Source organism: Oncorhynchus tshawytscha, linkage group LG03 (genome assembly GCF_018296145.1).
Source record: "Oncorhynchus tshawytscha isolate Ot180627B linkage group LG03, Otsh_v2.0, whole genome shotgun sequence".
NCBI lineage: Eukaryota > Metazoa > Chordata > Actinopteri > Salmoniformes > Salmonidae > Oncorhynchus > Oncorhynchus tshawytscha.
Genome location: NC_056431.1, coordinates 70,086,374 through 70,114,250, shown reverse-complemented (window position 1 = coordinate 70,114,250; position 27,877 = coordinate 70,086,374). Strand labels below are relative to the sequence as shown.

The 27,877-nt window shown below is 43.1% G+C and overlaps 2 protein-coding genes across 2 annotated transcripts in view; one reads left to right on the top strand and one right to left on the bottom strand.

The window, feature by feature from the left end:
• The window catches only part of LOC112224689 (lysine-specific demethylase 6A), a 94,078-nt gene extending 75,133 nt beyond the window's left edge, over positions 1-18,945 (bottom strand). The window contains 5 exon segments of the mRNA XM_042319944.1: positions 7,206-7,264; positions 10,943-10,992; positions 11,564-11,672; positions 18,264-18,327; positions 18,463-18,945. Of these exon segments, the coding sequence (XP_042175878.1) occupies positions 7,206-7,264; positions 10,943-10,992; positions 11,564-11,672; positions 18,264-18,327; positions 18,463-18,623 (443 nt within the window). The 5' untranslated portion in view covers positions 18,624-18,945.
• A 2,219-nt stretch (positions 18,946-21,164) lies between these two features.
• LOC112242739 (FUN14 domain-containing protein 1) lies at positions 21,165-24,318 on the top strand. Its single transcript, XM_024410603.2, has 5 exons — positions 21,165-21,236; positions 21,756-21,912; positions 22,141-22,216; positions 22,427-22,555; positions 22,802-24,318. Exons 1-5 carry the CDS (start codon positions 21,218-21,220, stop codon positions 22,877-22,879), a joined length of 459 nt encoding a protein of 152 aa, XP_024266371.1. The 5' UTR covers positions 21,165-21,217; the 3' UTR covers positions 22,880-24,318.
• Positions 24,319-27,877: the final 3,559 nt, after the last annotated feature.

Sequence of the window (27,877 nt, the reverse complement as noted above, 5' to 3'; positions counted from 1 at the left end):
GCCCAGCCAGGCATATTACAGTTTATACCAAATGTAATCATGGGAAAACATACGTTTGGAAAGCAAATGGCTCTTGCTGTAAAGAGAACACAATTTTAAAAAACAAATCTGCTTTTTAATTATCAAAATTCTCAACTTAATTGATCGAACAACAGTAGGCCTATATCTTATTGGCACCAGTGGAAAGCATCGGCCATATTCCCGGTTGAGTGAGCACTGTGCATATTCACCATCATTGCTGGGTGTTTAGACAATAATTTCCCCCTTTAGTTTAGATGAACGTCATATTCTATTCATCTCCCCCTTCTCATAAATCTTATATACACTACCGTTCAAATGTTTGTGGTCACTTAGAAATAGCCTTGTTCCTGAAAGAAAAGCTAATTTTTTTGTCCATTAAAATAACAAATTTATCAGAAATACAGTGTAGACATTGTTAAATGTTGTAAATGACTGTTGGAGCTGGAAACGGCTGGTTTTCAATGGAATATCTACATAGGCGTACAAAGTAGAGGTCGACCGATTATGATTTTTCAACACCAAAACCGATTACTGGAGGACCAAAAACCCGATACCGATTAATAGGCCGATTTAAAAAAAAAATGTATTTGTTATAATGACAATTACAACAATACTGAATGAAAACTTATTTTAACTTAATATAATACATTAATAAAATCTATTTAGCCTCAAATGTTTTATTTTATTTTACCTTTATTTAACCAGGTAGGCTAGTTGAGAACAAGTTCTCATTTACAATTGCGACCTGCCCAAGATAAAGCAAAGCAGTTCAACACATACAACACAGAGAGTAACACATGGAGTAAAACAAACATACAGTCAATAATACAGTAGAAAAATAAGTCTATATACAATGTGAGCAAATGAGGTGAGATATGGGAGGTAAAGGCAAAAAAGGCCATGGTGGCAAAGTAAATACAATATAGCAAGTAAAACTCTGGAATGGTAGAATTGCAGTGGAAGAATGTGCAAAGTAGAAATAGAAATAATGGGGTGCAAAGGAGCTAAATAAATAAATACAGTAGGGGAAGAGGTAGGTGTTTGGGCTAAATTATAGATGGTCTAGGTACAGGTGCAGTAATCTGTGAGCTGCTCTGACAGCTGGTGCTTAAAGCTAGTGAGGGAGATAAGTGGTTCCAGTTTCAGAGATTTTTGTAGTTCGTTCCAGTCATTGGCAGCAGAGAACTGGAAGGAGAGGCGGACAAAGGAGGAATTGGTTTTGGGGGTGACCAGAGAGTTATACCTGTTGGAGCGCGTGCTACAGGTGGGTGCTGCTATGGTAACCAGTGAGCTGAGATAAGGGGGGACTTTACCTGGCAGGGTCTTGTAGATAACCTGGAGCCAGTGGGTTTGGAGGCGAGTATGAAGCGAGGGCCAGCCAACGAGATCATACAGGTCGCAGTGGTGGGTAGTATATGGGGCTTTGGTGACAAAAAGGATGGCACTGTGATAGACTGCATCCAAATTATTAAGTAGGGTAAATGAGGCTATTTTGTAAATGACATCGCCGAAGTCGAGGATCGGTAGGATGGTCCGTTTTACGAGGGTATGTTTGGCAGCATGAGTGAAGGATGCTTTGTTGCGAAATAGGAAGCCAATTCTAGATTTAACTTTGGACTGGAGATGCTTCATGTGAGTCTGGAAGGAGAGTTTACAATCTAACCAGACACCTAGGTATTTGTAGTTGTCCCCATATTCTAAGTCAGAACTGTCCAGAGTAGTGAAGCTGGGCGGGCGGGCAGGTGCAGGCAGCGATCGGTTGAAAAGCATGCATTTAGTTTTACTTGTATTTAAGAGCAGTTGGAGGCCACGGAAGGAGAGTTGTATGGCATTGAAGCTTGTCTGGAGGGTTGATAACACAGTGTCCAAACAAGGGCCAGAAGTATACAGAATGGTGTCGTCTGCGTAGAGTTGGATCAGAGACTCAGCAAGAGCGACATCATTGATGTATACAGAGAAGAGAGTGGGCCCAAGATTTGAACCCTGTGGCACCCCCATAGAGAATGCCAGCGGCCCGGACAACAGGCCCTCCGATTGGACACACTGAACTCTATCAGAGAAGTAGTTGGTGAACCAGGCGAGGCAATCATTTGAGAAACCAAGGCTATCGAGTCTGCCGATGAGGATGTGGTGATTGACAGAGTCGAAAGCCTTGGCCAGGTCAATGAATACGGCTGCGCAGTATTGTATCTTATCGATGGCGGTTAAGATATCATTTAGGACCTTGAGCGTGGCTGAGGTGCACCCATGACCAGCTCTGAAACCAGATTGCATTGGAGAAGGTGCAGTGGGATTCGAAATGGTCGGTAATCTGTTTGTTGACTTGGCTTTCGAATACCTTAGAAAGGCAGGGTAGGATATATATAGGTCTGTAGCAGTTTGGGTCAAGAGTGTCACCCCCTTTGATGAGGGGGATGACCGCAGCTGCAGATAACGTCGGTAGTCCAGTCGTGAAGGACCGGTGGGGCTCCGTATCGGCATTAAAACGGGTCCGGATAGGTGATTGTAGCCCAGGAGTGGCTGATGGAACTCTTCAGCTGGCTAGCTCCAGAATAATTGATGTTTGCTCCGGGACCGACGTCAGCCAATAGTCACTCGGATACCAGCTAGCTAGCTGCAACATCCAGGTGTAAATGTACAGAGCTTGCAGTAGAAATCCGGGGATATGGATAGAAAATAGGTCCGGTATGCTCTGGTCTGAGTCGCGTTGTACAAAACTGGCGATAGCTTTTCGAGCTAAAGGATAGCTGATGACCGCCAACTGTGGTTAGCTGAATACTAACGTTAGTTAGCCAGCTTCTGCCAAGCTTCTGGCTAAATTCTGAATAATGAAACTTGTTTTTTTGCATTATTTAAACCAAATTGAACAAGTGTTGGAGAAGAAAGTAAAAGTGCAATATGTGCCATGTAAAAATGCTAACGTTTCAGGTCCTTGCTCAGAACATGAGAACATATGAAATCTGGTGGTCCCTTTTAACATGAGTCTTCAATATTCCCAGGTAAGACATTTTAGGTTGTAGTTATTATTTAGGATTATTTCTCTCTATACCATTTGTATTTCATATACATTTGACTATTGGATGTTCTTATAGGCACTTTAGTATTGCCAATGTAAATCAAATCAAATTTTATTTGTCACATACACATGGTTAGCAGATGTTAGTGCGAGTGTAGCGAAATGCTTGTGCTTCTAGTTCCGACAATGCAGTAATAACCAACAAGTAATCTAGCTAATAATTCCAAAACTACTACCTTATAGACACAAGTGTAGGGGGATAAAGAATATGTACATAAAGATATATGAATGAGTGATGGTACAGAGCAGCATAGGCAAGATACAGTAGATGGTATTGAGTGCAGTATATACATATGAGTTGAGTATGTAAACAAAGTGGCATAGTTAAAGTGGCTAGTGATACATGTATTACATAAGGATGCAGTAGATGATAGAGTACAGTATATACATATGAGATGAATAATGTAGGGTATGTAAACATTATATTACGTAGCATTGTTTAAAGGGGCTAGTGATATATTTTACATCATTTCCCATCAATTCCCATTATTAAAGTGGCTGGAGTTGAGTCAGTGTGTTGGCAGCAGCCACTCAATGTTAGTGGTGGCTGTTTAACAGTCTGATGGCCTTGAGATAGAAGCTGTTTTTCAGTCTCTCGGTCCCAGCTTTGATGCACCTGTACTGACCTCACCTTCTGGATGATAGCGGGGTGAACAGGCAGTGGCTCGGGTGGTTGTTGTCCTTGATGATCTTTATGGCCTTCCTGTGACATCGGGTGGTGTAGGTGTCCTGGAGGGCAGGTAGTTTGCCCCCGGTGATGCGTTGTGCAGACCTCACTACCCTCTGGAGAGCCTTACGGTTGTGGGCGGAGCAGTTGCCGTACCAGGCGGTGATACAGCCCGACAGGATGCTCTCGATTGTGCATCTGTAGAAGTTTGTGAGTGCTTTTGGTGACAAGCCGAATTTCTTCAGCCTCCTGAGGTTGAAGAGGCGCTGCTGCGCCTTCTTCACGATGCTGTCCGTGTGGGTGGACCAATTCAGTTTGTCTGTGATATGTACGCCGAGGAACTTAAAACTTACTACCCTCTCCACTACTGTTCCATCGATGTGGATAGGGGGGTGTTCCCTCTGCTGTTTCCTGAAGTCCACAATCATCTCCTTAGTTTTGTTGACGTTGAGTGTGAGGTTATTTTCCTGACACCACACTCCGAGGGCCCTCACCTCCTCCCTGTAGGCGGTCTCGTCGTTGTTGGTAATCAAGCCTACCACTGTTGTGTCGTCCGCAAACTTGATGATTGAGTTGGAGGCGTGCGTGGCCACGCAGTCGTGGGTGAACAGGGAGTACAGGAGAGGGCTCAGAACGCACCCTTGTGGGGCCCCAGTGTTCAGCGGGGTGGAGATGTTGTTGCCTACCCTCACCACCTGGGGTAAAAGTATATCTTCCGTCCCTCTCCTCGACGGGCTCGAACCAGAAACACATCGACAACTTTACCCATCGCTCCACAAAAGCCACGGCCCTTGCAGAGCAAGGTGAACAACTACTCCAAGTCTCAGAGCGAGTGACGTCACCGATTGAAACACTATTAGGGCGCACCCCGCTAACTAGCTAGCCATTTCACATTGGTTACACCAGCCTAATCTCGGGAGTTGACAGGCTTGAAGTCATAAACAGCTCAATGCTTGAAGCACAGCGAAGAGCTGTCGGCAAAACGCACTAAAGTGCTGTTTGAATGAATGGTAGGCAGCAGCAGACTCGTACACATCACTCAGTCAGGCAGCTCTATCAAATATCAAATCATAGATTTAATTATAACATAATAACACAGAAATATGAGCCTTTGGTCATTAATATGGTCGAATCCGCGAACTATAATTTAGAAAACAAAACATTTATTCTTTCAGTGAAATACCGAACCACTCCGTATTTCATCTAATTTGTGGCATTCATAAGTCAAAATATTTCTGTTACATTGTACAACCTTCAATATTATGTCATAAATACGTAAAATTCTGGCAAATTAGTTCGCAACGAGCCAGGCGGCCCAAACTGTTGCATATACCCTGACTCTGCGTGCAATGAACGCAAGAGAAGTGACACAATTTCACCAGGTTAATATTGCCTGCTGACCTGGATTTGTTTTAGCTAAATATGCATGTATAAAAATATATACTCCCGTGCATTGATTTTAAGAAAGGTATTGATGTTTATGGTTAGGTACAGTCGTGCAACGATTGTGCTATTTCGCAAATGCGCTTTTGTTAAATCATCCCCCGTTTGGCGAAGTTGGCTGTCTTTGTTAGGAAGAAAGTCTTCACACAGGCCGTCATTGAAAATAAGAATGTGTTCTTAACTGACTTGCCTAGTTAAATAAAGGTGTAAAAAATAATTTTAAAAAATAAAAATCTGTGTCCAAAAATAGCGATTTTCAATTGTTATGAAAACTTGAAATCGGCCCTAATTAATAGGCCATTCCGATAAATCGGTCGACCTCTAGTAGAAAGGCCCATTATCAGCATCCATCACTTGTGTTCCAATGGCACGTTGTGTTAGCTAATCCAAGTTTATAATTTTAAAAGGGTAATTGATCATTAGAAAACCTTTTTTCAATTATGTTAGCACAGCTGAAAACTGTCGTGCTGATTAAAGAAGCAATAAAACTGGCCTTCTTTCAACTAATTGAGTATCTGGAGCATCAGCATTTGTGAGTTTGATTACAGGCTCAAAATCTCCAGAAACAAAGAACTTTCTTCTGAAACTTGTCGGTCTATTCTTGTTCTGGGAGATGAAGGCTATTTCATGTGAGAAATTGCCAAGAAACTGAAGATCTTGTACAATGCTGTGTACTACTAACTTCACAGAATAGCACAAACTGGCCCTAACCAGAATAGAAAGAGAAGAGGCCCCGGTGTACAACTGAGCAAGAGGACAAGTACATTAGAGTGTCTAGTTTGAGAAACAGATGCCTCTCACAAGTCTTCAACTAGTGGCTTCATTAAATAGTACCCGCAAAACACCAGTCTCGACGCCAACAGTGAAGAGGCGACTCCAGGATGCTGGCCTCTTAGGCAGAGTTGCAAAGAAAAGCTATATCTCAGACTGGCCAATAAAAAGAAAATATTAAGATGGCCAAAATAACAGACACTGGACAGAGGAACTCTGCCTAGAAGGCCAGCATCCCGGAATCGCCTCTTCACTGGTCGCACCCCCATCACACTACGCCCTCTCCCCACGCTTTAACCTTTTCATGATCGTAACTTAAGCTCTTGAGTGTATGAACGTAAAAGGATTTCCTTTCCCTGAACTGTCAGCTGCCTAACTTCCTCATTCCACCCCCCGCCCAAAACTCAAACAGGCTCTAGTCTTGCTGCATATCAATTCTTCCATATTTGCTGTAAGTAGTATTCTGGGCTATGTCTGACCTACAATTGACAGAGGCAGTAAATAGCAACATTCTTAGAAAAACAAGTGTCATACAAAGCAATGGCAGCACTGATAAACAGAATTTACAGAGATAATGAAAAACAGCTTCTGTCTAAGGCCATCAGACTGCTAAACAGCCATCACTAACACAGAGAGGCTGTTGCCTACATTGAGACCCAATCACTGGACACTTAATAAATGGATCACTAGTCACTTTAAACAATGCCAATTTATATAATGCCACTTTAATAATGTTTACATATCTTACATTACTCATATCATGTGCATATACTGTTTTATACCATCTACTGCACCTTGTCTATGCGGCTCAGCCATTGCTCATCCATTTACTTACATGTACATATTCTCATTCACCCATTTAGATTTGTGTGTATTAGGTCGTTGTTGGGGAATTGTTATATTACTTGTTAGATATTACTGCACTGTCAGAACTAGAAGCACAAGCATTTTGCTAAACATCTGCTAACCATGTGTATGTGACCAATAAAATGTTATTGGACTTTAAACTATGAGTTTATAGAATGAAAGAAGCATAATTGACTATTCAACAGTCAATCCCACCAGTCAGGTAAGGTTTCAATGAAAACATACACACAGTAAGGAACATACAATAGCTACACAAACGTAATGTACTATATAGCCTGTGTATCACTACACAGATCCACGAGGCCAAGCTAATAAAAACACACTACAGTCCAAAGGAAAATACTGTCCATGCGTACTTACCAGTGAAATGTGTTGTAATGGAAGTAGACCAGACCAAGGCCATATAAAAAGGCAGCATTCTTGAGAGAGGGAGACAAACATTAGTGGCAGGAACATTTAGTCTATTTCTCAAACGGCACTGGTACAAAATTACATTTTAAATTTTAAAATTTAAAAAAAGATACTGTCTGAACAACACATTGCTCAGTCAAGTTTCAACAAAAAAAGGACACGTCACAGTCCCTCTAGGATTTAGCTGGGATTTTGTTGTGATATTTGCAGAGAAGGGGACACTTCATTTTGCAGTGCCAATTGACATTTTCTGCATTGCAATATGCAAAGATCCAATTTGTCACGAAAAAGCACAAAAATTGAGACGATTTTACTGTTTTGAGGAAATAGTGCCGTGACTAGTCAAGTTTGCAGGCCCTCGCATAGCCTAATACGAAGGGAATTGTTGATTTTGCCAACAAAAAATGATAATGCAATCCTGGAGGGATTGATATCACTAACATACAGTCCTGACTGAGTCATCTAAATGGAAAGCGTTTAGTTGGCCTAGCCAAAAAACAGCAGCTCCTCATCCCTCTCAGGATTAAAGTGCATTCTATGCCCATAAGGTCAATGGCAGAGTAGAGGCCTAAATACCTACTGCAGTTCATTTCCAAAGAGTGAAATTCAGAGGTTACCATTGTGACCCAGTAATTCACCTTTCATAGGTTACCATTGTGTCCCAGTAATTCACCTTTGAGGTTACCATTGTGCCATAGTTTCACATGACACTGTAGTACCGGTATCAGTCACAACCAAAAGCCTCTAAGCACAGAACCTCCTACTCATACAGACATACCAATCAACCAGAAAACAAGAGAGAGGATCAGACAGACAGCATGGCTGAGGAGTTAGGAGGAGAGAGGATCAGACAGACAGTATGGCTGAGGAGTTAGGAGGAGAGAGGATCAGACAGAGCAGTATGGCTGAGGAGTTAGGAGGAGAGAGGATCAGACAGAGAGCATGGCTGAGGAGTTAGGAGGAGAGAGGATCAGACAGAGAGCATGGCAGAGGAGTTAGGAGGAGAGAGGATCAGACAGAGAGCATGGCTGAGGAGTTAGGAGGAGAGAGGATCAGACAGAGAGCATGGCAGAGGAGTTAGGAGGAGAGAGGATCAGACAGAGAGCATGGCAGAGGAGAGAGGATCAGAGACAGAGAGGATCAGACAGACAGCATGGTTGAGGAGTTAGGAGGAGAGAGGATCAGACAGAATGGCTGAGGAGTTAGGAGGAGAGAGGATCAGACAGAGAGCATGGCTGAGGAGTTAGGAGAGGATCAGACAGACAGTATGGCTGAGGAGTTAGGAGAGGATCAGACAGACAGCATGGCTGAGGAGTTAGGAGAGGATCAGACAGAGAGCATGGCTGAGGAGTTAGAGAGAGGATCAGACAGACAGTATGGCTGAGGAGTTAGGAGAGGATCAGACAGACAGCATGGCAGAGGAGTTAGGAGGAGAGAGGATCAGACAGAGAGCATGGCAGAGGAGTTAGGAGGAGAGAGGATCAGACAGAGAGCATGGCAGAGGAGTTAGGAGGAGAGAGGATCAGACAGAGAGCATGGCAGAGGAGTTAGGAGGAGAGAGGATCAGACATAGAGCATGGCTGAGGAGTTAGGAGGAGAGAGGATCAGACAGAGAGCATGGCAGAGGAGTTAGGAGGAGAGAGGATCAGACAGAGAGCATGGCAGAGGAGTTAGGAGGAGAGAGGATCAGACAGAGAGCATGGCTGAGGAGTTAGGAGGAGAGAGGATCAGACAGAGAGCATGGCTGAGGAGTTAGGAGGAGAGAGGATCAGACAGAATGGCTGAGGAGTTAGGAGGAGAGAGGATCAGACAGAGAGCATGGCTGAGGAGTTAGGAGAGGATCAGACAGACAGTATGGCTGAGGAGTTAGGAGAGGATCAGACAGACAGCATGGCTGAGGAGTTAGGAGAGGATCAGACAGAGAGCATGGCAGAGGAGTTAGGAGGAGAGAGGATCAGACAGAGAGCATGGCTGAGGAGTTAGGAGAGGATCAGACAGACAGTATGGCTGAGGGTTTCCACACGAGGACAATATCATTACATTTGACTTTTTAGATTTGAATGTATGCATTAATGAATCAATTATATAAATCACACAGTCCATTTGACAAACTGTTTCCCTTCCATTTGGGACTTTATTGATCAACAACATCTGCATAGAAGAAGCCATCTGTTATTTTATAAAAGTCTGCACTGTCTCTTTAAGACCCATGACATCTCAGACAGCGAGGCTCAAACTAAGATGATCTTGACTGGGAAAGAGGTGAGGCGGGGGAGATGAAGTGAATGAATAAAGTTATGTAATGGACATTGTTTTGCAAACAGTAATTAAATATTTTCAACATTTCTACATGCATTATTAGAGTTGAACTTCTGTGCAGCATAACTGATGCAGCCCAGACTCCCAGTGAGTGCAGTGGTTCCTCAGAACAGACAGACTCTAGCTGCTAGAACTAGCAATGAGTAAGTGGAGCAGACGATAAGAGGACATCGGCTGCACTGACAGACTTGATCCACTCTCAATCAGTAGACGACGTGAGACACATTTGACAGAAGTACCGAAAGCAACAAACATTTTAGTATCAAACCCTTTTTCAGGTTCTAGTATCGGAAAAAGTACAGAAGTTTCAGTATACCATGCAACACCAGTAATAATTCATCGATATGCATCGGTCCCCAGAGTAAGACGATGTGAGAGTTGAGAAAGTGAGAGAGGATGCGAGAGTCTGAGTAAGAATGTTTCTGACAGCCTGGCAGCCTACCCTTCACATTCACCTCCCATGAGACAGACCGACTCAGTCAAGTTCAGTCAATGTTTTGACCATTTCTTCCACAGACTCAGGGAGTATAGCCTACCTCCCTGCTCCTCCCAGTCTCAGCATAGCTCAGTCAAGTCCTCTACCTGAGACCTGGCTCCTCGCCAACAGTCGTGAGACTCAAGCTCCAACCCTACACCCAGCCCAAAACCCAACCTGATGCTCAGTCCAGAAAGCCTCGATCAAGCTCCAACCCTACACCCCAGCTTCAGCCCTCTGCCCAGTCCCAGGTAGCCCTTCCTTACTCCAGTCTAAAGCCATAGCCCTTTCTCCCAGGCAGGCCCAGTCACAGTCCCAGAACCAGAATCGCAGTGAACAGGGGCAGATACACAACGCTGTCTGTCCCCATCACGGTCACGTCCCCAACAAGGTCACGTCCCCAACAAGGTCACGTCAACCATCACGGTCACGTCAACCATCACGGTCACGGCCCCAACAAGGTCACGGCCCCAACAAGGTCACGTCCCCAACACCTCATCTCCACTCACACACCAATGGGCACCACGGCAGACTGGAACTACCATCCATCCTCCCCTTATCCACCCACACTGGGCAGGGAGAGGACACACCGCATGATAAGAGCTGGTGGCTGGCCTAGCCGGGTCAAACGGTCAACTGAATATGACCTAGACACTGGAGAACAGCTTCCCTAGTCTAACATCATTCCTTTATGAACAGACTGTCAACGTCAAGGTATGCAGTTGAATGCCAAGAAAACAAGGGGTCAGCAGTCAACATTTAGACCTACTTGGATACATGGTGTTTCAGAAAGTAGCAGTCTACAGCTAGATCTACTTGGATACATGGTGTTTCAGAAAGTAGCAGTCTACAGCTACTTGGATACATGGTGTTTCAGAAAGTAGCCACTCACCTTCCAGTAATCCGTTTGTAAACTGTAGTACCTCTGATATGCAGATAATGCTGAGAGGAGAGAGCAGTTAGTGAACAGATCAAAACAACACTAACAATTAGCCAACATTACATCATCTTCATCCACTCAACACACAATCTTGTGGTGCCACTACCTCATCAGCAATACAGGCCAAATAACACCCAAAGCATAACAATAAAACAGCTCTTCAAACTTAAACACTCAAGCATGAAAACGCACACGACCTACATTTCCTCAAGAAACTCCCCCAGACTTGTAGTCATATAAAGCCCAGAGACATCCACAAACAATGGCAGTGGCATTACATAACGGCAGAGAAGTGAAGGACTCCGTGTGACAACAGGGACAGCAGAGCATGCCACACACCAACATAACTGCCTACTATTATTTGTCATTTCCAGACACCTTTTACAGGGTTTGGGAAGAATAAGAGGGAGGGCGTGTAGTCTGTCTGGCAGCTGCTGCTACTTTTAAAGGACAAATTCCAACACCGAAATCCTACATTCTGCCAAACATACAATTTCAAAAGCATTGTTATTACTAAATTAAGGATGTGATCTGGTGTAGACTGTGTGTGTGTGTATGTGTACGTTTGATCACCTTTTGGATAGTCCTCCAGGAGAAGATTGAAGTGGCCCAGCTGGCAGAACATCTCTGGCTCTACTTTCCCTTCTGACTTCAGGATGGCAGAGTCATAGCAGCTTACAGCCTATGGGGAGAGAGAAGAGGGGAAAGAGGGAGGGGGCAGAGGAAAGAGGGAGGGAAGAGGGGAGGGGGCAGAGGAAAGAGGGAGAGGGAAGAGGGGAGGGGGCAGAGGGAAAGAGGGAGAGGGAAGAAAGGGGGCAGAGGAAAGAGGGAGAGGGAAGAGGGGAGGGGGCAGAGGAAAGAGGGAGAGGGAAGAGGGGAGGGGGCAGAGGAAAGAGGGAGAGGGAAGAGGGGAGGGGGAGGGGAGAGGGAAATCATTTCAACACCCCGTATTAAAAATGGTGGCCTAAAGAATGCCCCAACTTTTAGAAGTCCACACTAAATCAGTTTGAGCTTATAGGCCTAAGTTTCCTAAACACGTTGGTTACGGTCTATCTAATGAACCATATCGCTGTACCTCTCATAAAAATAGATACAGGTTTCTGGCAGGTCGCCCCAGACACACAGGTGTCCCATCCCACCTTTCAGTGGGAGGGTGCATTGCAAGGCGTTCACCGCCCAAGTCGTTTGGCAAGGTGACAAGCAAAGGCTCCCATGCCAAAGTTGGGGTTACAGCCTGGCAAAATGTAAATAACAGCCACACAAAATCATCACCGCAGACTTTCAAAGAGGGAAGAGGGAGGTGTGCCTACCCAGTTTGGCTGAGGGTCAAATGAGAGAGCAGCACCTAGAAACAGGCAGTGAGCTGGAGGATGGAGAGTCACTGGCTGAATAAAAAGTATGCGCACCCCAGCTGTATATCACCAGGACCAGGCCGGGATATAGCCTAGCCACTCAGAGAGAGAAAAGGGAGCAGTTCGGTCGAGCCATTTCAAATCCTCCAACTTGATATCAAAACGACATTTGCATTTGTTAGGAATGTTATTACAGTGCAGGAGCAATGGCATACCAGGAACCAGGGTGTAGCGGTAGTCATGTGTTCCTCATTTGACGCACAATGTAGAGCAGGTGACACTGTAGAGCTGTATTGATTAGGAGGGGGATCTCAGAGTCAGTCCGGCAGCCAAAGGTGTCAGACAGAGTGAGTGAGTGAGTGGAGTGAGTGAGTGAGTGAGTGAGTGAGTGAGTGAGTGAGTGAGTGAGTGAGTGAGTGGAGTGAGTGAGAAAAATAAAGGAGAAATAGAGGAGAGAGGTCAGTGCAGTCCTGAGGGGAGACAGAGACACACAGACAGCGTAGTCTCAATCGTCACACCACAGCCCTGTCTCATCCATTCAGATCTAGCCAGCCAGACAGACATCCCAGACACTGTGCTACAGGATCACTCAAGACCTGACTGAAGCAGACAGTGGCTGATATGAACCAGACAAATGTCACCCCCCAAACACCACGCCATTCCAGTCACACCATTCCCCCCCCAAACACCACACCAGGTCACCCCTTCCCCCAAACACCAAACCATTTCAGGTCACACCCCCAAATAACACACCATTCCAGGTCACCCCTCCCCCAAACACCACACCATTATAGTCACCCCCCAAATAACATGCCATTGCAGTCCCCCAAATAACATGCCCAGTCACCCCCCCCCCCAAATACCGCACCATCGCAGGTCACCCCCCAAATAACACACCACTCCAGAGCACTATTTGACCACCCTATGTGGGCTATATTTCCCATATACCCCTGGGTACAGTGCTCTGTCCTGAGTTGCCAGATGAACAGAGCCAGCCGTCCAATCAGGCACTGCATCTAGGCTCCATAGCATGAGTAGCCTAATGAAGAACAGGGATTGGACGGCATGAAGTACGGTCCCCCAGAAATGTTCAAATTTCCTCGACATGATTCAATTCTATTGCAGGGTAAAAGAATATATATATACTTTCAGGCAAAGGTATATCAAAACAAATTGTACATACTTCATAAAACAGGTGTGGACTAACAGCGAAATGCTTACTTTACAGGCCCTTCCCAACAATGCACAGAGAAAGAAAAGAGAAAATTATATATAAAAAAAAAAACATTTATTTAATAGAACAGTGAAACACGTACAGTAATAATAAAAATGCATAAAATACAGTGTGAGATTACTGGTTCCCCCTGTATATAGCCAAGTTGAGTCGATGTGCAGGGGCAGGGTCTAAAAACAGCCTGCGGGTTGATTTTGGCATTGGCGGGTGAGATATCTATTCACCAGCCACGTTGGAGGGTGTTCAGGGCTCCACAGTGTGATCATGTCTTGAATAAAAAACAAAGTCAAGTATGATCACATTTATAGTCAAATAAATGCTGCAGTAGCCGTTTAATTTTATAGCTGGTAAATGAAAGTCAAACTACGACTCCTATATAGCCTATTCCCCCTGGCGCTGCAACTGCCTGGCTGGGGATCTGTGCACACGTAAAGAGCTGAGTTAAAGATTCCTTTATATAAGCCCTGTGAACAGGCATAAAAGTTAGTCTAATTGACTTGAAACTAAAGTCTACTGAAGTGAAACTTTGTCCTTGTGTTTCTTGGCTATTTACAATGTTTTGATCACAACTTCCGTTGATTTTCTGTTTGAGTTTCAACTGCAAGGGAAGAGAAGATGACACTTCCACTATTCGGACTCAATCTCACAGGCACAAACTCAGGTAACAAAAATATAAACATAACATATCTCCACCCGGCACAGCCAGAAGAGGACTGGCCACCCCACATATGCTCTCTCTAATTCTTTCTTTCTCTCTCGGAGGACCTGAGCCCTAGCACCATGCCCCAGGACTACCTGACATGATGACTCCTTGCTGTCCCCAGTCCACCTGACCGTGCTGCTGCTCCAGTTTCAACTGTTCTGCCTTATTATTATTCGACCATGCTGGTCATTTATGAACATTTGATCTTGGCCATGTTCTGTGATAATCGCCACCCGGCACAGCCAGAAGAGGACTGGCCACCCCACATAGCCTGGTTCCTCTCCCCCCGGCACAGCCAGAAGAGGACTGGCCACCCCACATAGCCTGGTTCCTCTCTAGGTTTCTTCCTAGGTTTTGGCCTTTCTAGGGAGTTTTTCCTAGCCACCGTGCTTCTACACCTGCATTGCTTGCTGTTTGGGGTTTTAGGCTGGGTTTCTGTACAGCACTTTGAGATATCAGCTGATGTACGAAGGGCTATATAAATAAATTTGATTTGATTTGTAAAGTGTTGGTCCCATGTCTCATGGGCTGAAATAAAAGTTCCCAGAAATGTTTTGTATGCACAAAAAGCTTCTTAAAGAAGGCCACTAAAATTGCCACTAAAATCCCACTAAAATGGGGGTAGAAGGCCACTAAAATGGGGGGCTGAAGGCCACTAAAATGGGGGATAGAAGGCCACTAAAAAATGTTTTAGAAGGCCACTAAAATATAGAAGGCCACTAAAATGGGGGGGGCAAAAAGGCCACTAAAATGGGGGGGCAATAGAAGGCCACTAAAATGGGGGGGGCAAAGAAGGCCACTAAAATGGGGGGGGCCACTAAAATGGGGGGCAATAGAAGGCCACCAATAGAAGGCCACTAAAACTAAAATGGGGGGGAAGGCCACTAAAATGGGGGGCCAATAGCAGGCCACTAAAATGGGGGGGCCAATAGAAGGCCACTAAAATGGGGGGCAATAGAAGGCCACTAAAATGGGGGGGCAATAGAAGGCCACTAAAATGGGGGGGCAATAGAAGGCCACTAAAATGGGGGGGCAATAGAAGGCCACTAAAAAATAGAAGGCCACTAAAATGGGGGGGCAATAGAAGGCCACTAAAAAAATAGAAGGGGGGGCACAATAGAAGGCCACTGAGCTGAGAAATAGTTCTGTCTGTAGTTAAGCCCATTGGTAGACATTCTGATTCTTACCCGCAAAAACCCAGTCTCAATGTCAACCGTGAAAAGGTGACTCCAGGATGCTTGCCTTCTAGGAAGTGTTGCAGAGAAAAAGCCATATCTCAGACCAGTCATTAATACAGGTAACGAGTGGAGGACAGAGGAGCCTCTAAAGAAGAAGTTACAGGTCTGTGAGAGCCAGAAATCTTGCTTGTTTGTAGGTGACCAAATACTTATTTTCCACCATAATTTGCAAATTAATTAATTAAAAATCCTACAATGTGATTTTCTGGATTTTTTTTCTCATTTTGTCTGTCATAGTTGAAGTGTACCTATGATGAAAATTACAGGCCTCTCATCTTTTTAAGTGGGAGAACTTGCACAAATGGTGGCTGTCTAAATAATTTTTTGCCCCACTGTAGATTCTTTTGTACCGGTTTCATTCAGTATCTTCACAAGGTCCTTTGCTGTTGTTCTGGGATTGATTTGCACTTTTCGCACCAAAGTATGTTCATCTCTAGGAGACAGAACGCGCCTCCTTCCTAAGTGGTATGACGGCTGCGTGGTCCCATGGTGTTTATACTTGCATGCTGTGGTTTGTACAGATGAACGTGGTACCTTCAGGCGTTTGGAAATTGCTCCCAAACATGAACCAGACTTGGAGGTCTACCATTTTTTTCCCGAGGTCTTGGCTGATTTCTTTTGATTTTCCCATGATGTCAAGCAGAGGCACTGAGTTTGAAGGTAGGCCTTGAAATACATCCACAGGTACACCTCCAATTGACTCAAATTATGTCAATTAGCCCATCAGAAGCTTTATCTAAAGCCATGACATCATTTTCTGAAATTTTCCAAGCTGTTTAAAGGCAGTCAACTTAGTGTATGTAAACTTCTGACCCACTGGAATTGTGATACAGTGAATTATAAGTGAAATAATCTGTCTGTAAACAATTGTTGGAAAAATGACTTGTGTCATGCACAAAGTAGATGTCCTAACCAACTTGCCAAAACAACAGTTTGTTAACAAGAAGTTTATGGAGCAGTTGAAAAACAAGTTTTAATGACTCCAACCTAAGTGTATGTAAACTTCCGACTTCAACTGTATGCACACACAATTTTTTTTTTTTCTTTCTTTTTTATATCGCACCTCGCACGCACATTCAGTACTACCACATACATGGTCCTACCATGGTACAGAAACGGTATGAACATCTGGATACCATCCAAACTACTAACGCCAAGTCAACTAATCAAATGTCTGTCAAATGCCCAAGCAATGCAAGCTACTATAGTCTCTCCAAACATGCCCTAATAAAAGGGTAGCCTACATCAAGCTTACCTATCCTGCTTGTCCTTCCATTGTTCCTGCAGTTCCTGCAAGAGGAAGGCATTGATACTATGGACTGGCCAGCCCGTTCCCCAGACCTGAATCCAATTGAGCACATCTGGGACATCATGTCTCGCTCCATCCTCCATTCCTGGACAGTTGCACCACAGACTGTCCAGGAATTGGCGGATGCTTTAGTCCAGGTCTGGGAGGGGATCCCTCAGGAGATCATCCGCCACCTCATCAGGAGCTTGCCCAGGCGTTGTAGGGAAGTCATACAGGCACGTGGAGGCTACACACACTACCGAGCCTCATTTTGACTTGTTTTAAGGACATTACATCAAAGTTGGTTCAGCCTGTAGTGTGTTTTTTTTTTTTAGTGTGACTCCAAATCCAGACCTCCATGAGTTGATAAATTTGATTTCCATTGATAATGTGTGATTTTGTTGTCAGCACATTCAACATTAAAGAAAAAAGTATTTAATAAGAATTTTTCATTCATTCAGATCTAGGATGTGTTATTTTAGTGTTCCCTTTATTTTTTTGAGCAGTGTATTAATCAAACACTGAAATGCATCCATCTATTCTGCCAACAATACCTTGGTGTATGTCATGGAATGTTGAGGAAAACAGAACCTAGTATTAAAACCTCTTCTAAAGTTGGTTTTGTAGCATAAACTGGGAAAGGTATATTTTTGACTGATATGATTGTCTGTTTCATATCTGCAAAGTAGTTCAAACGGCCACTTTAAGGAACAAACATTAGTATGTAGCCTACTGACTTGTACACATTGCTGCGCTTATAATGAGATGAAATAATAGTTTTATCAACATTTTAAGCTAAATGTTCTGTTCTGTTGCATCAGCATCATTGCCAGATGTAGTCTAGGCTTACTGGTAATATGAATTTAGGATCCATCTTCCCACAACTGTCCCTGGGTCGGTTTGGAATAGCATATTTCTTTCTCGCACATAACAAAAACTGAGTGTAAACTTGTCTACTTACGGGGATAGTAGATTGACATAGGTTAGTGATTTTGCTGTTCATTACTGGTCTTGTTGGCTGAGGAGAAGTCAATGTGTCAGTTACTCTAACAGCGCATCGGAAATTTGGTAAAGGACGCACGCAGTTGCATCCTACAGTTGCATGTTCTGTTAAAATTAATTACGATCATCGAAATGTGACTTGTGTCATTATGAGCACCGTGGGTGGACGCCATAATCAAGTTACGCACCCAATGCATTTCTCAAATGTCCTGTAACATTAGTTAAATTAAAATGCTGCCTGTGTCACTTTTCCACATTTTGTCAAGATACAACTATAATTCACATTGACTGGAAAGGGAATTCATTAACGTAATATCCACCCACTTGTGCGCCTGGCTTCTAGCTAATGGAAGGGGTTTGTGGTTAAATGTCCAGCAGGTCCCTGACACTTATTCTAGATACACACGAATCAGGAGTGACAGCGGAGGAGCGACTCTGGACCTATCTGTGACATACCTTTAACAGCAAGGCCTTCGTTCTGGCGCCATCTTCATGAAGCCTCTGAAATCCAAATAGTGAACTGCAAGCAGAGGACAACACAGGCGGTTCCGTATTACTTGGGGCATATAGGTCGTTTTAAAAATACTTTAATGTACGAAAACTCAATACACAAAAACGTAGACAAAGAAAGCAAATGCATTGCTCATTCGCTAACCTGTCAATTTCGACCAAGCTCTCTCTCTCCTGCGCTGTTAGCTTCAGAAAGTCCAATTCGATTTCATTCGCTTTTCCCGCCGCCATTTTCTTTTCCTCATCACCAGCAGCGCCGAGACTTCGAGCAGCAGCCGCGTCGAGCGACACTCCGCACAATTTCATAGAAAAGGAACAGGGAAGCGGGCGACAAAACTCCACCAAAATATAAGAACGAAAGTACACCACCGTAGGTAGGACTGAAAACGTTGCTCGCTCAGCCGAGTGATTGCCAAATCCTGAAGGAAAACAAGACCCGTCCAAAAACAGCCTTATCGCATGATTGTACACAAAATACTACATGTATGTATTTGCCAAATAATGCAAGGAGTAGAGTTGATGCCGGTTTTTATGATAGGGCGTTATTTGGTAATATAGTAAACTTCCCCCCACACCAGCTCAAAGTTGTTGTAATTGTGTCACATAGGCGAATGCACGCCGCCACCGTAGGAACGCCCTCTCCTCACTGTGACCAACGAATGTATCTGTGTGTAATCATGTGACTTCATTTTTCTTGGGTGTCGTTCCTCACACACACACGAATAAAAAACCCTTAACTTTACGCAGTTCCACAGCTTCTTTCGATTGGTTTCCCATGTTGTATTGTGATAAGCATTACGTTTTTCTAGGTCTACTTTGAGGTATCTTATTGGTAACTGTCCTTTTCAAGGGTTGCCAGTATGGTTAGTGATAATTTGGGATCCTTGGAGCGTCCATACACTAAACCCTAATCCTAACCTTTACTATAAACTTTTAACATAACCCTTACTTTTTCTTTTTTTTAAACTAGGAAAGTATAGTTACCTAACCCTATCGTTAACCCTTACCTTGACCATTTGAAACCTAAACTACATGGGGGTATGGACGTACCAACGAGCATGGATGGGAGGGTGTACAGGTCAGTTGGTTGCCAAGGATTATGCATGAATGCTGCATTGTTGCTATTGCTATTTTATCTGATGTGATTGCTTTGTTATCACTGTTTGCTATAACAATGTAGTGTGTGATTTACAAAATTATAGTTTATAATACTTCAGAGAATGCCAAGAGTTTGCAAAGCTGTCATCAAGGCAAAGGGTGGCTACTTTGAAGAATCTAAAATATATTTTGTTTTGTTTAACACTTTTTTGGTTACTACATGATTCCATATGTATTATTTCATAGTTTGATGTCTTCACTATTATTCTATAATATAGAAAATAATACAAATAAAGAAAAACCCTTGAATGAGTAGGTGAGTCAAAACGTTTGACTTGTACTGTATATAAGTGCTAAGTGTTACAAGTGTTAGCATAGACAAATGTGTTTATTTTTGCAAGATGCCAATGACGTTGTAGACAAGATGCTGTATCTTCAGACATATGCCAAACTAGATCTTGCCAGAAAGGCATTTCACTGTACTTGTGCACGTAATAGTGAAACTTGAAGCTTCTCTAAATGGTCTGATGCTGGAGTACTCATATTGGAGCTGACTAAACATGTCCATCACAACACAACAGGCTTTGGGGAGTTGGGGTTGTTACCAATGTTCAACTCATAATGACACAAGGTGAAAATGTGGATATTGGATGAAGTATATGGGGAGCCTTGATGAAGTATATGGGGAGCCTCCTGCTGGCTGTTGTTGTTGTTGTCTCCTGCAGACGGTGTGGCTTCGTCCATCAGACTTGATAACTCAGAGCAGAGGTCGCTTTCCAGTTCGATTGGAATGCCCCCCGCGCCAAAATATAGGCTGGGCTGTAAATCTGTCATCACTGTCATGGTGACAGAGATAGATGGCCACCTGTCACCGTCTTGTAACAGGAAGCTGTGTAGTTTGAGGGAAAAAGAAAGGGATCAAATGAATCTCCTGGTTTCAATTAAATCAATGAAGCATAATGGTTATCAAACACATAGGCAGCAAGCCCAATATGCATAGGCCTACCAAATCTGCTAATTATTTTACCCAAGATTCAACAGTACATCATTGTAGAAACACATAACTTTCTACATCATGTAGAAACACATAACTTTTGCTGGAGTTTATCTAATAAAATCTGTCCATGAAATGTGTGGGCTGCCAAAGGGATGAAACACAGACTCCAGATTGTGTCTTTTCAATATAAAGGAAATAATAATGACCATGAAGTCATAGCATAGGCTTAGTTACATAAAGCTCAAGAGCTCTTAGATATTGGAGACATTGAGTTAGGTTATGTGTAATCCTAAAACATCTCCCAGAATACCAGGTCACTTGTCATACTGTACAGTTGTCATATCACATACCATACAATAGTACCACAGGGTATATTATCCATAAATCACTCTGATGAATGTTAATATGAAATACACAAAAAAAACATTAATCAGTCATTTATTGCAAAGGATACAGACCCAACTCTATTATAGCTATAATCCTGCTCCAAAAGAACAGACTGAAGTAGCCTATTCTGTGCTGTTACATTTACTGTGTACAGTTATATATTTTGCAAGCTATACATTTTTTGGGGGGTAAAACATTTTATTTGTCAGTTTTGTTTATTTGTGAGGCAACCTACATTTATGAAAGCTGCATTAAATTATAAACTGTATTGAGACATTCTAATAAGATAAATAATTCGAGTGATATTTTTTTAAATGCATGAAATTCTGTTTGACTGTCTGACAAACTATGCCAACCATGTATCCCATCACGCCTGTGACAGCATTTGTCAACAACATTCAAGTCAAGACACTCCAAAATGGCGGATCGTGAAGAGGGTAAGTGTCGCTCTCAAACCAAAAAACGACCTTTATGTTTCCATATTTGGTCCCATATTTCCATCTTAGATGTACGCTATAGAGCATTAAATCATATCCATATATGTCAAATATGTGGCAACCTACTCGCTAAAAAAACGATTAGGTCTACTCTTTCGGTCTCTGATCGCACTCACTCGGTATGTTTCAATGTACCAACGTCATAGATTATATCAAGATAAGTAGGAATGGCTACAGTTGCAACATTGTTACCACGTTATAACACCATGCAAATTTGACGTTTTAGACTGCTATTTCCCCACATACGCGAATGGATTATTGTGCCAAGATGTGCCTGTAAGAAATTAGACTCATAATCCTCTCCTTCCAACATGGTTTGACGTGACTTCATTTGTACTGTTGCCAATGGAATATGGCACAATCATCCAACACGTCTGACGGGGATATTAATACTTGTGAAACTGACCATTGTTCGCCTCTTGTACATAAAGTGCTCTACTTTGTGTCTCCCGCCCCAAGACCCAGAGAATGAGGACACATATGAGGTGGTCGACCTGACACAATATGCTAGGCGTCAACAATGGTGGGGCTGCCTATTTGGTGGGAACAATTCGGGTCCAATGGCTGAGAAGTATTCGGTGGCCACACAAATAGCACTGGGTGGTGTGAGTGGCTGGTAAGTCCTGCAGGCCAAGGTAGCCTATGTTGATTATACAACGGAGCATCCTCAGGACTGTTCTTTATCATTTGATGTATCTCTCTCATGTTGGTCAATGCTACTGTACTTTAATGCATGGTATGATCAAAATACAGGCTTCCTCTGTAGAGGATTCTATTGCCCTGTTTAGTGTACTACATGCAGGATAGGGTTTAATTTGAGTTTTGCGTTGTCTCTCGCTGCCAGGTGTGCGGGATATCTTTTCCAGAAGGTGGGGAAGATCGCAGCCACCGCTGTGGGTGGAGGATTCCTGTTGTTACAGGTGGGAACTCAACACAAGTTTTTAATGTACAGTATAAAAGTCTAAATGAGTTATTCCACATGCTGGTCACCCACTGCGAAGAGAAGATGGCTCTTTAGCTACAATACTATTAGCTAAATTCCTTATTGTCATAGATTATTTTACATAGCATTTTTGCTTAGTTTTTTTAATAGTCCCTAAAATAAAAAAAATGTATATTCTATTCTCCAGATAGCCAACCACAGTGGCTATGTGCAGGTGGACTGGAAGAGAGTGGAGAAGGATGTCAACAAAGCCAAGAGGCACCTGAAGAAGAAAGCCGACAGGGCTGTACCAGAGCTCAACTCTTTTATCGACCAGGTAGCCCTACACCTGTTGTATTCGGCACATGTGACAAATAGCATTAGATTTGATTTGTGCATGACAAAGCAGTGTGAATTGAACTACATTCATACTGACATAATACAAATTCTGCCTACTTGTACAGACTAGGCTGCTAAGTCAAGGGATCAATTATCCATATGCATTCAGATTTGTTATTTGTCTTAAAAGGATATTGCACTTTTCTTACATTTTAATACTGTTATTTATCTCAATCCCTCCCAGTCCACAGAGTTTGTGAAGACAAACATTATCGTCACCAGTGGATTCTTTGGAGGCTTCTTGCTTGGGCTGGCATCCTAAGAACACAACAGGGGCCTGCAGTTTTATATAAGAATCACTTGAGAGGTCTGGCTGTGAAGTGAAATGCCCTTTTAAAAATGTGGTGGGAACAACAAGAACAGATGCACAGCACAATATATCAAATTGAGCCAATTACACAACACGCAAAAAAGGTAATGTAGTTGTAAATACTCTGTAATGTGTACTTACTATGCTGTTTCACAATACCTACCTGTCTATCTACCATGTAATTGCATGGTTTTAGCACCACCTGATAGAAACTGGAATCAAGATATCCTGCTGCTCCACCATATAAACAAAACCGTGTTTCTAGCTAGGCTTTAGCCCCCAACTCAAGGCAATTGGGTACAACCCAAAAGGAACTAGCCAGTGGGTCCTGTGGGAAACGCTGGTCTACAAAACAGTTATTAATGGGATCCAGTGTTCCTGGCTCACTCTGATTCATATATTCATCATATGAGAGATAGAAACATACTCACTTCCAATGGCTTTGAGCTGCTGCTGGAGATGGACGTATGTACATATGTAAAAAGAATAAGGAAGATGCAAAACACTGCGATTGATGCTATATTTATTCAGATCGACTGTGTGGTCTTCAGCAGAACTTCATGCATGTGTACAGTATATGTACAGTGTACTGTTGCACTTGTTACACATACACACCTAATTGGGCTGCAATGCGGGAACTTATTAATTACATTTGGGTCTAGTTCTTTCAAGTGTTTTCTGGTCAATATAGTCCTACTCCGCAAGTATACCCAAGTCATGCAGTGTACCATGTTTGCACAATATATGCCCTTTTCATTCATTTGTATGAGTTAATACTTCAATCACATTATATTTATTGATTTAGGATTACCATGACTATCTTTTGCCTTTACGAGCGGTGCAATATGTGCTTGGAGGTAATTTAGCCTCCTTTGCGTTTTGTTATTGAATTACAATGCTGTTGTAGTTTGTGTATATATTCTTAATATAAAATACCAAATGCAACCAACAATCATGGCTTTCTTTATTTCAAATGAAAGAATAGGCCTATGTCTGTGTCAAGTTTAGCTTTAAAAAACAGATTTTAAAAAACATTGTATCACAGCACTTCTACTATTTCTAAAGATCTAATTTACCTGTACTGTATATAAGAATATGAATGTATAGTGTGTAAATTCTATTTTTGTTGTCTCTTGGTGTCTCCTATATATAACTTATTTTTTATTTAGTGTAATGTATTTAATTTAAAATCTTATATTGTTCTTGTCTATTACTGTTCTGTACTTTGTCATGTATTTGAGTGTTTTATGTGGACTCCAGGAAGAGTGCAGTAGCTAATAGGGATCCCAATAAACTAAACTTCCTTCAGTACTTTGAGTTTAGGGCGCAGATCATTTCCTGCCCTCCAATTTGACTTAAATGCTTGCTCATTAAAGTAATTTATCTTTCAAGTCATCGTTACTATGTCATTGAAATTGTATATTATTTCCAAATGTTGTTGCAATATTGCAAAAATGTTCCTGTGCGGTGTTACCATTTTCAGAGAAGAAAGTTGCAAAAAATAAATCTAACTGAAACCCTAGACTCTGTCGCTGCACCGTTGCCGGGCAACGGACGATAACCGGCACGCTCCATGGCAACCTAAAACTGGTGAAGAACGGAAGACGTTCTCACGAGTTGGACGAAGTATAAAGTACATTTACATTCCAAATACTGCCTATATTGCGCTGCCGATGCTGCCTGGCAATTCTCTTATCAAAAACGTAAGGTTTTCTTCCCCAAAGGAGAGGGCAGTGACACTCTGTCATGGGTGGCTTTTGACAGGCCTGTCATGGAACTGTTATGGGCTTTCGAAAGAATCTTGGAAAGTGCATACATATTGTGGTTAATTGTTGTCAAGAAGGATGACTACAGACTGCGATATTTTCACCATCTCTCCCCCTCAGGTGCTGAGCTTCGACACATTATTTTGGGAGGCTGTGCCTCAGAAGCGAGAGAAGTATCACGTAATTTAAAAAAAAATGTTTTACTTAACCTATTTAACAAGGCAAGTCAGTTAAGAACAAATTCTTATTTACAATGACGGCCTACCGGGGAACAATGGGTTAACTGCCTTGTTCAGGGGCAAAAAGACATATTTTTACCTTGTCAGCTCGGGATTCGACCCAGCAACATTTCAGTTATTGACCCAACGCTCTAAGCACTAGGCTACCTGCCGCCCCCCCAAAAAACAAGAGCACCCAATGTGGGGCGCGAACCCACAACCCTGAGATTAAGAGTCTCATGCTCTACTGACTGCGTGTAAGATCTGTTTCTATCTGTTGGACAATGCCATCCAGGTGGTAGATCCAGAATTCAAGAACAGTGGGACTAGGAGACAATTGAATTGCCGGGCCAAGCTTGCAAAACCAGGTATGGGCCTACTGTAATAACCAGCAAATCCGAGGAAAGACTGCACTTGTTTTACTGTCTGAGAGACGGCCCAGCCAGCTCTGGACAATGGCAATCTTCTCTGGATCGGGGGCAACCCAATCTCCACTGAAAATTTGTCACAGGATCTTGACCTGTTTGTGAAACAAAGTACATTTGTCTGGGTGCAGTTTCAAGCCAAATTTCTTCAGCCTTTCAAACACTATATCCAGGTCAAGTGTTTCAAAGTCTGCTAAATACACAATGAAGCTGTCATGGTAGACCAAAGGGGACTCTGCTACGAAGTTACGCAAACAGCTTTGCATTATTCTTTGAAGATTGCGGGGGCATTGCACGACCCAAAGGGCATGCGCTCAAACTCCTAAAGGCCAAGCGGGGTTCATAAAGACATTTTCTCATGGTATTGGTCTGTCACTTCCACCTGGCCAAATCTAGGGTGGAATAGTAACTGGCTTTTGTGAGTGTGCTCGGTGCTTCCTCAATTCTGGGCAACAGATGGGCATCTTTTATGAGTTTACATTTTTCATTTTCTGATAATCAACACAAATTCAAAGTTCTCCGTTCTTCTTTCTGACTAAGACAGTTAGTGCGTCCCTGAGGCTTGTGCTTCCCTTACTAGACCTGTTTTCTGCACGGTCCCTAAGAGACTATCAACCTCTTGGTACATGGTGGGAGGTATGGCCATCTATTGTGGTAGCATGGCAATGTGACTGGAAAGGAGTTTCGATTTTTCACCTTGACTGGTACTCACACCTTTTATGTGGGTTTTGTGGAGGCCTGGATCCATGGCTGAGGGGTCAGCAGATGTGGGGCGGCAGGGTAGCCTAGTGGTTAGACTAGTAACCGGAAAGTTGCAAGTTCAAACCCCTGAGCTGACAAGGTACAAATCTGTCGTTCTGCCCCTGAACAGGCAGTTAATCCACTATTCCTAGGCCGTCATTGAAAATAAGAATTTGTTCTTAACTGACTTGGCTAGTTAAATAAAGGTTAAAGAAAAATTAAAAAGTGTTGGAAAGAACTCATATTTAATCTGTGAATCAGAGAGAGATGTATCCCGTCATGATGTTACTGCCTATATTGGGTAGGGAGTCAGGGTTATAGAGTTCACTCCTTGAAATCACAATCCCTTTGTACTTCAACACAAGCTCTCCCACCTTTACATCTGCTAGTACATAGCCAACGTGAGGGATTTGTAGCCCATATGCCGCAGTCAGTGTCAGACAGCCAAGGTCCTCCTTGGAGCCAACATCCTGTTCTGGAAAAAGTTGGTTAAACAAGCCTCTGCCATAAGGGTAACTTGGGACCCAGTGTCCATTTACAAATAAGTGTCCTCATACCTCACCCTGGTTCCTCAAAGCTTTTCCCAGATGGTTCAGCTGAGCTCTGCCATTTTCTCCTTCATCTCAGCCAGCAATTCTCTTTTTAGCTCTTTTTTTCAAGAATAATGTTTGGGTTATTTGGAAGATCCCAAACCACTGCGCAGGTTGGTTCATCTTCATATTGGCCACGCCCATCTTCCTCAAGGTACAGGGCCTCCTGGCGCAGCTGATGGAAGTTATGGTTGGGGTCTTAGTTTCTGACCTTTCTCGCAGACCCGAGGATGTACTGGTCATGTGTGTCTGTCTGCTTGGCAGTGGTCCTGTGGGTCTCAGTTTTGAAAGCACTGCGCCAGCTCACGTAGGTGCAGGGCATATGAACGTGCAGACTCCTCAGGCTTCTCTCTCCAATTAAAAAACAGAGCACGTAAAGCACCAGTAGATATATCAAATATTGGAAAATTAGTTTAGGGGTAGCTTGTTCGTCCTCTTCAAGAATGAACATTTCTCTACGGGCCTCTCCTTCCAATGCACTCATGATGAAACCACATTGCTGAGCTTCCGACCACATTTGCGCACAACATGGCTTGAATCTGATCTTTCCAGTCTTCATAGCGCACATCTGAGCCTTGGAATTTTGGCACCCATGGTGCTCCAATAAAAATGGTGCAGCCGTACCTTACACTCATGGGGATTCTTCTGCAATTTCACTAATTGTTACAGTCCTGGGTTCCAAATACAGTAGTCACAATCCTGCCACTACACCACCCGATGGAGGTTTGGAGATCAGGACTCTTAAACGTATAAGGTTGTCGTGAGCAGTTGGGAACCACTGTCAGGGATTTCCTCCTCTTCTTCCGAAGAGGAGAGGCGAAAAGGATCAGAGGACCAATATGCGGCGTGGGAAGTGTCCATGGTTCTTTTAATACGTAAACGTACACATGAACAACTGATTACAAAAAACAAGAAACGTGTGAAAACCTAAACAGTCCTATCTGGTGCAAAACACAGAGACAGGAACAAACACCCACAAACACACAGTGAAACCCAGGCTACCTAAGTATGATTCTCAATCAGAGACAACTAATGACACCTGCCTCTGATTGAGAACCATACTAGGCCGAAACATAGAAATACCCAAATCATAGAAAAACAAACATAGACTGCCCACCCAACTCACGCCCTGACCATACTAAATAAATACAAAACAAAGGAAATAAAAGGTCAGAACGTGACAACCACACTCATCATAAAACACAAGGAG

Bases quoted from the DNA above. Each gene is read 5' to 3' on its own strand.
- LOC112242739 (XM_024410603.2), top strand. The intron at 22,217-22,426 runs GTGGGAACTCAA...TCTATTCTCCAG, and splicing joins GAGGATTCCTGTTGTTACAG to ATAGCCAACCACAGTGGCTA. The intron at 22,556-22,801 runs GTAGCCCTACAC...AATCCCTCCCAG, and splicing joins TCAACTCTTTTATCGACCAG to TCCACAGAGTTTGTGAAGAC.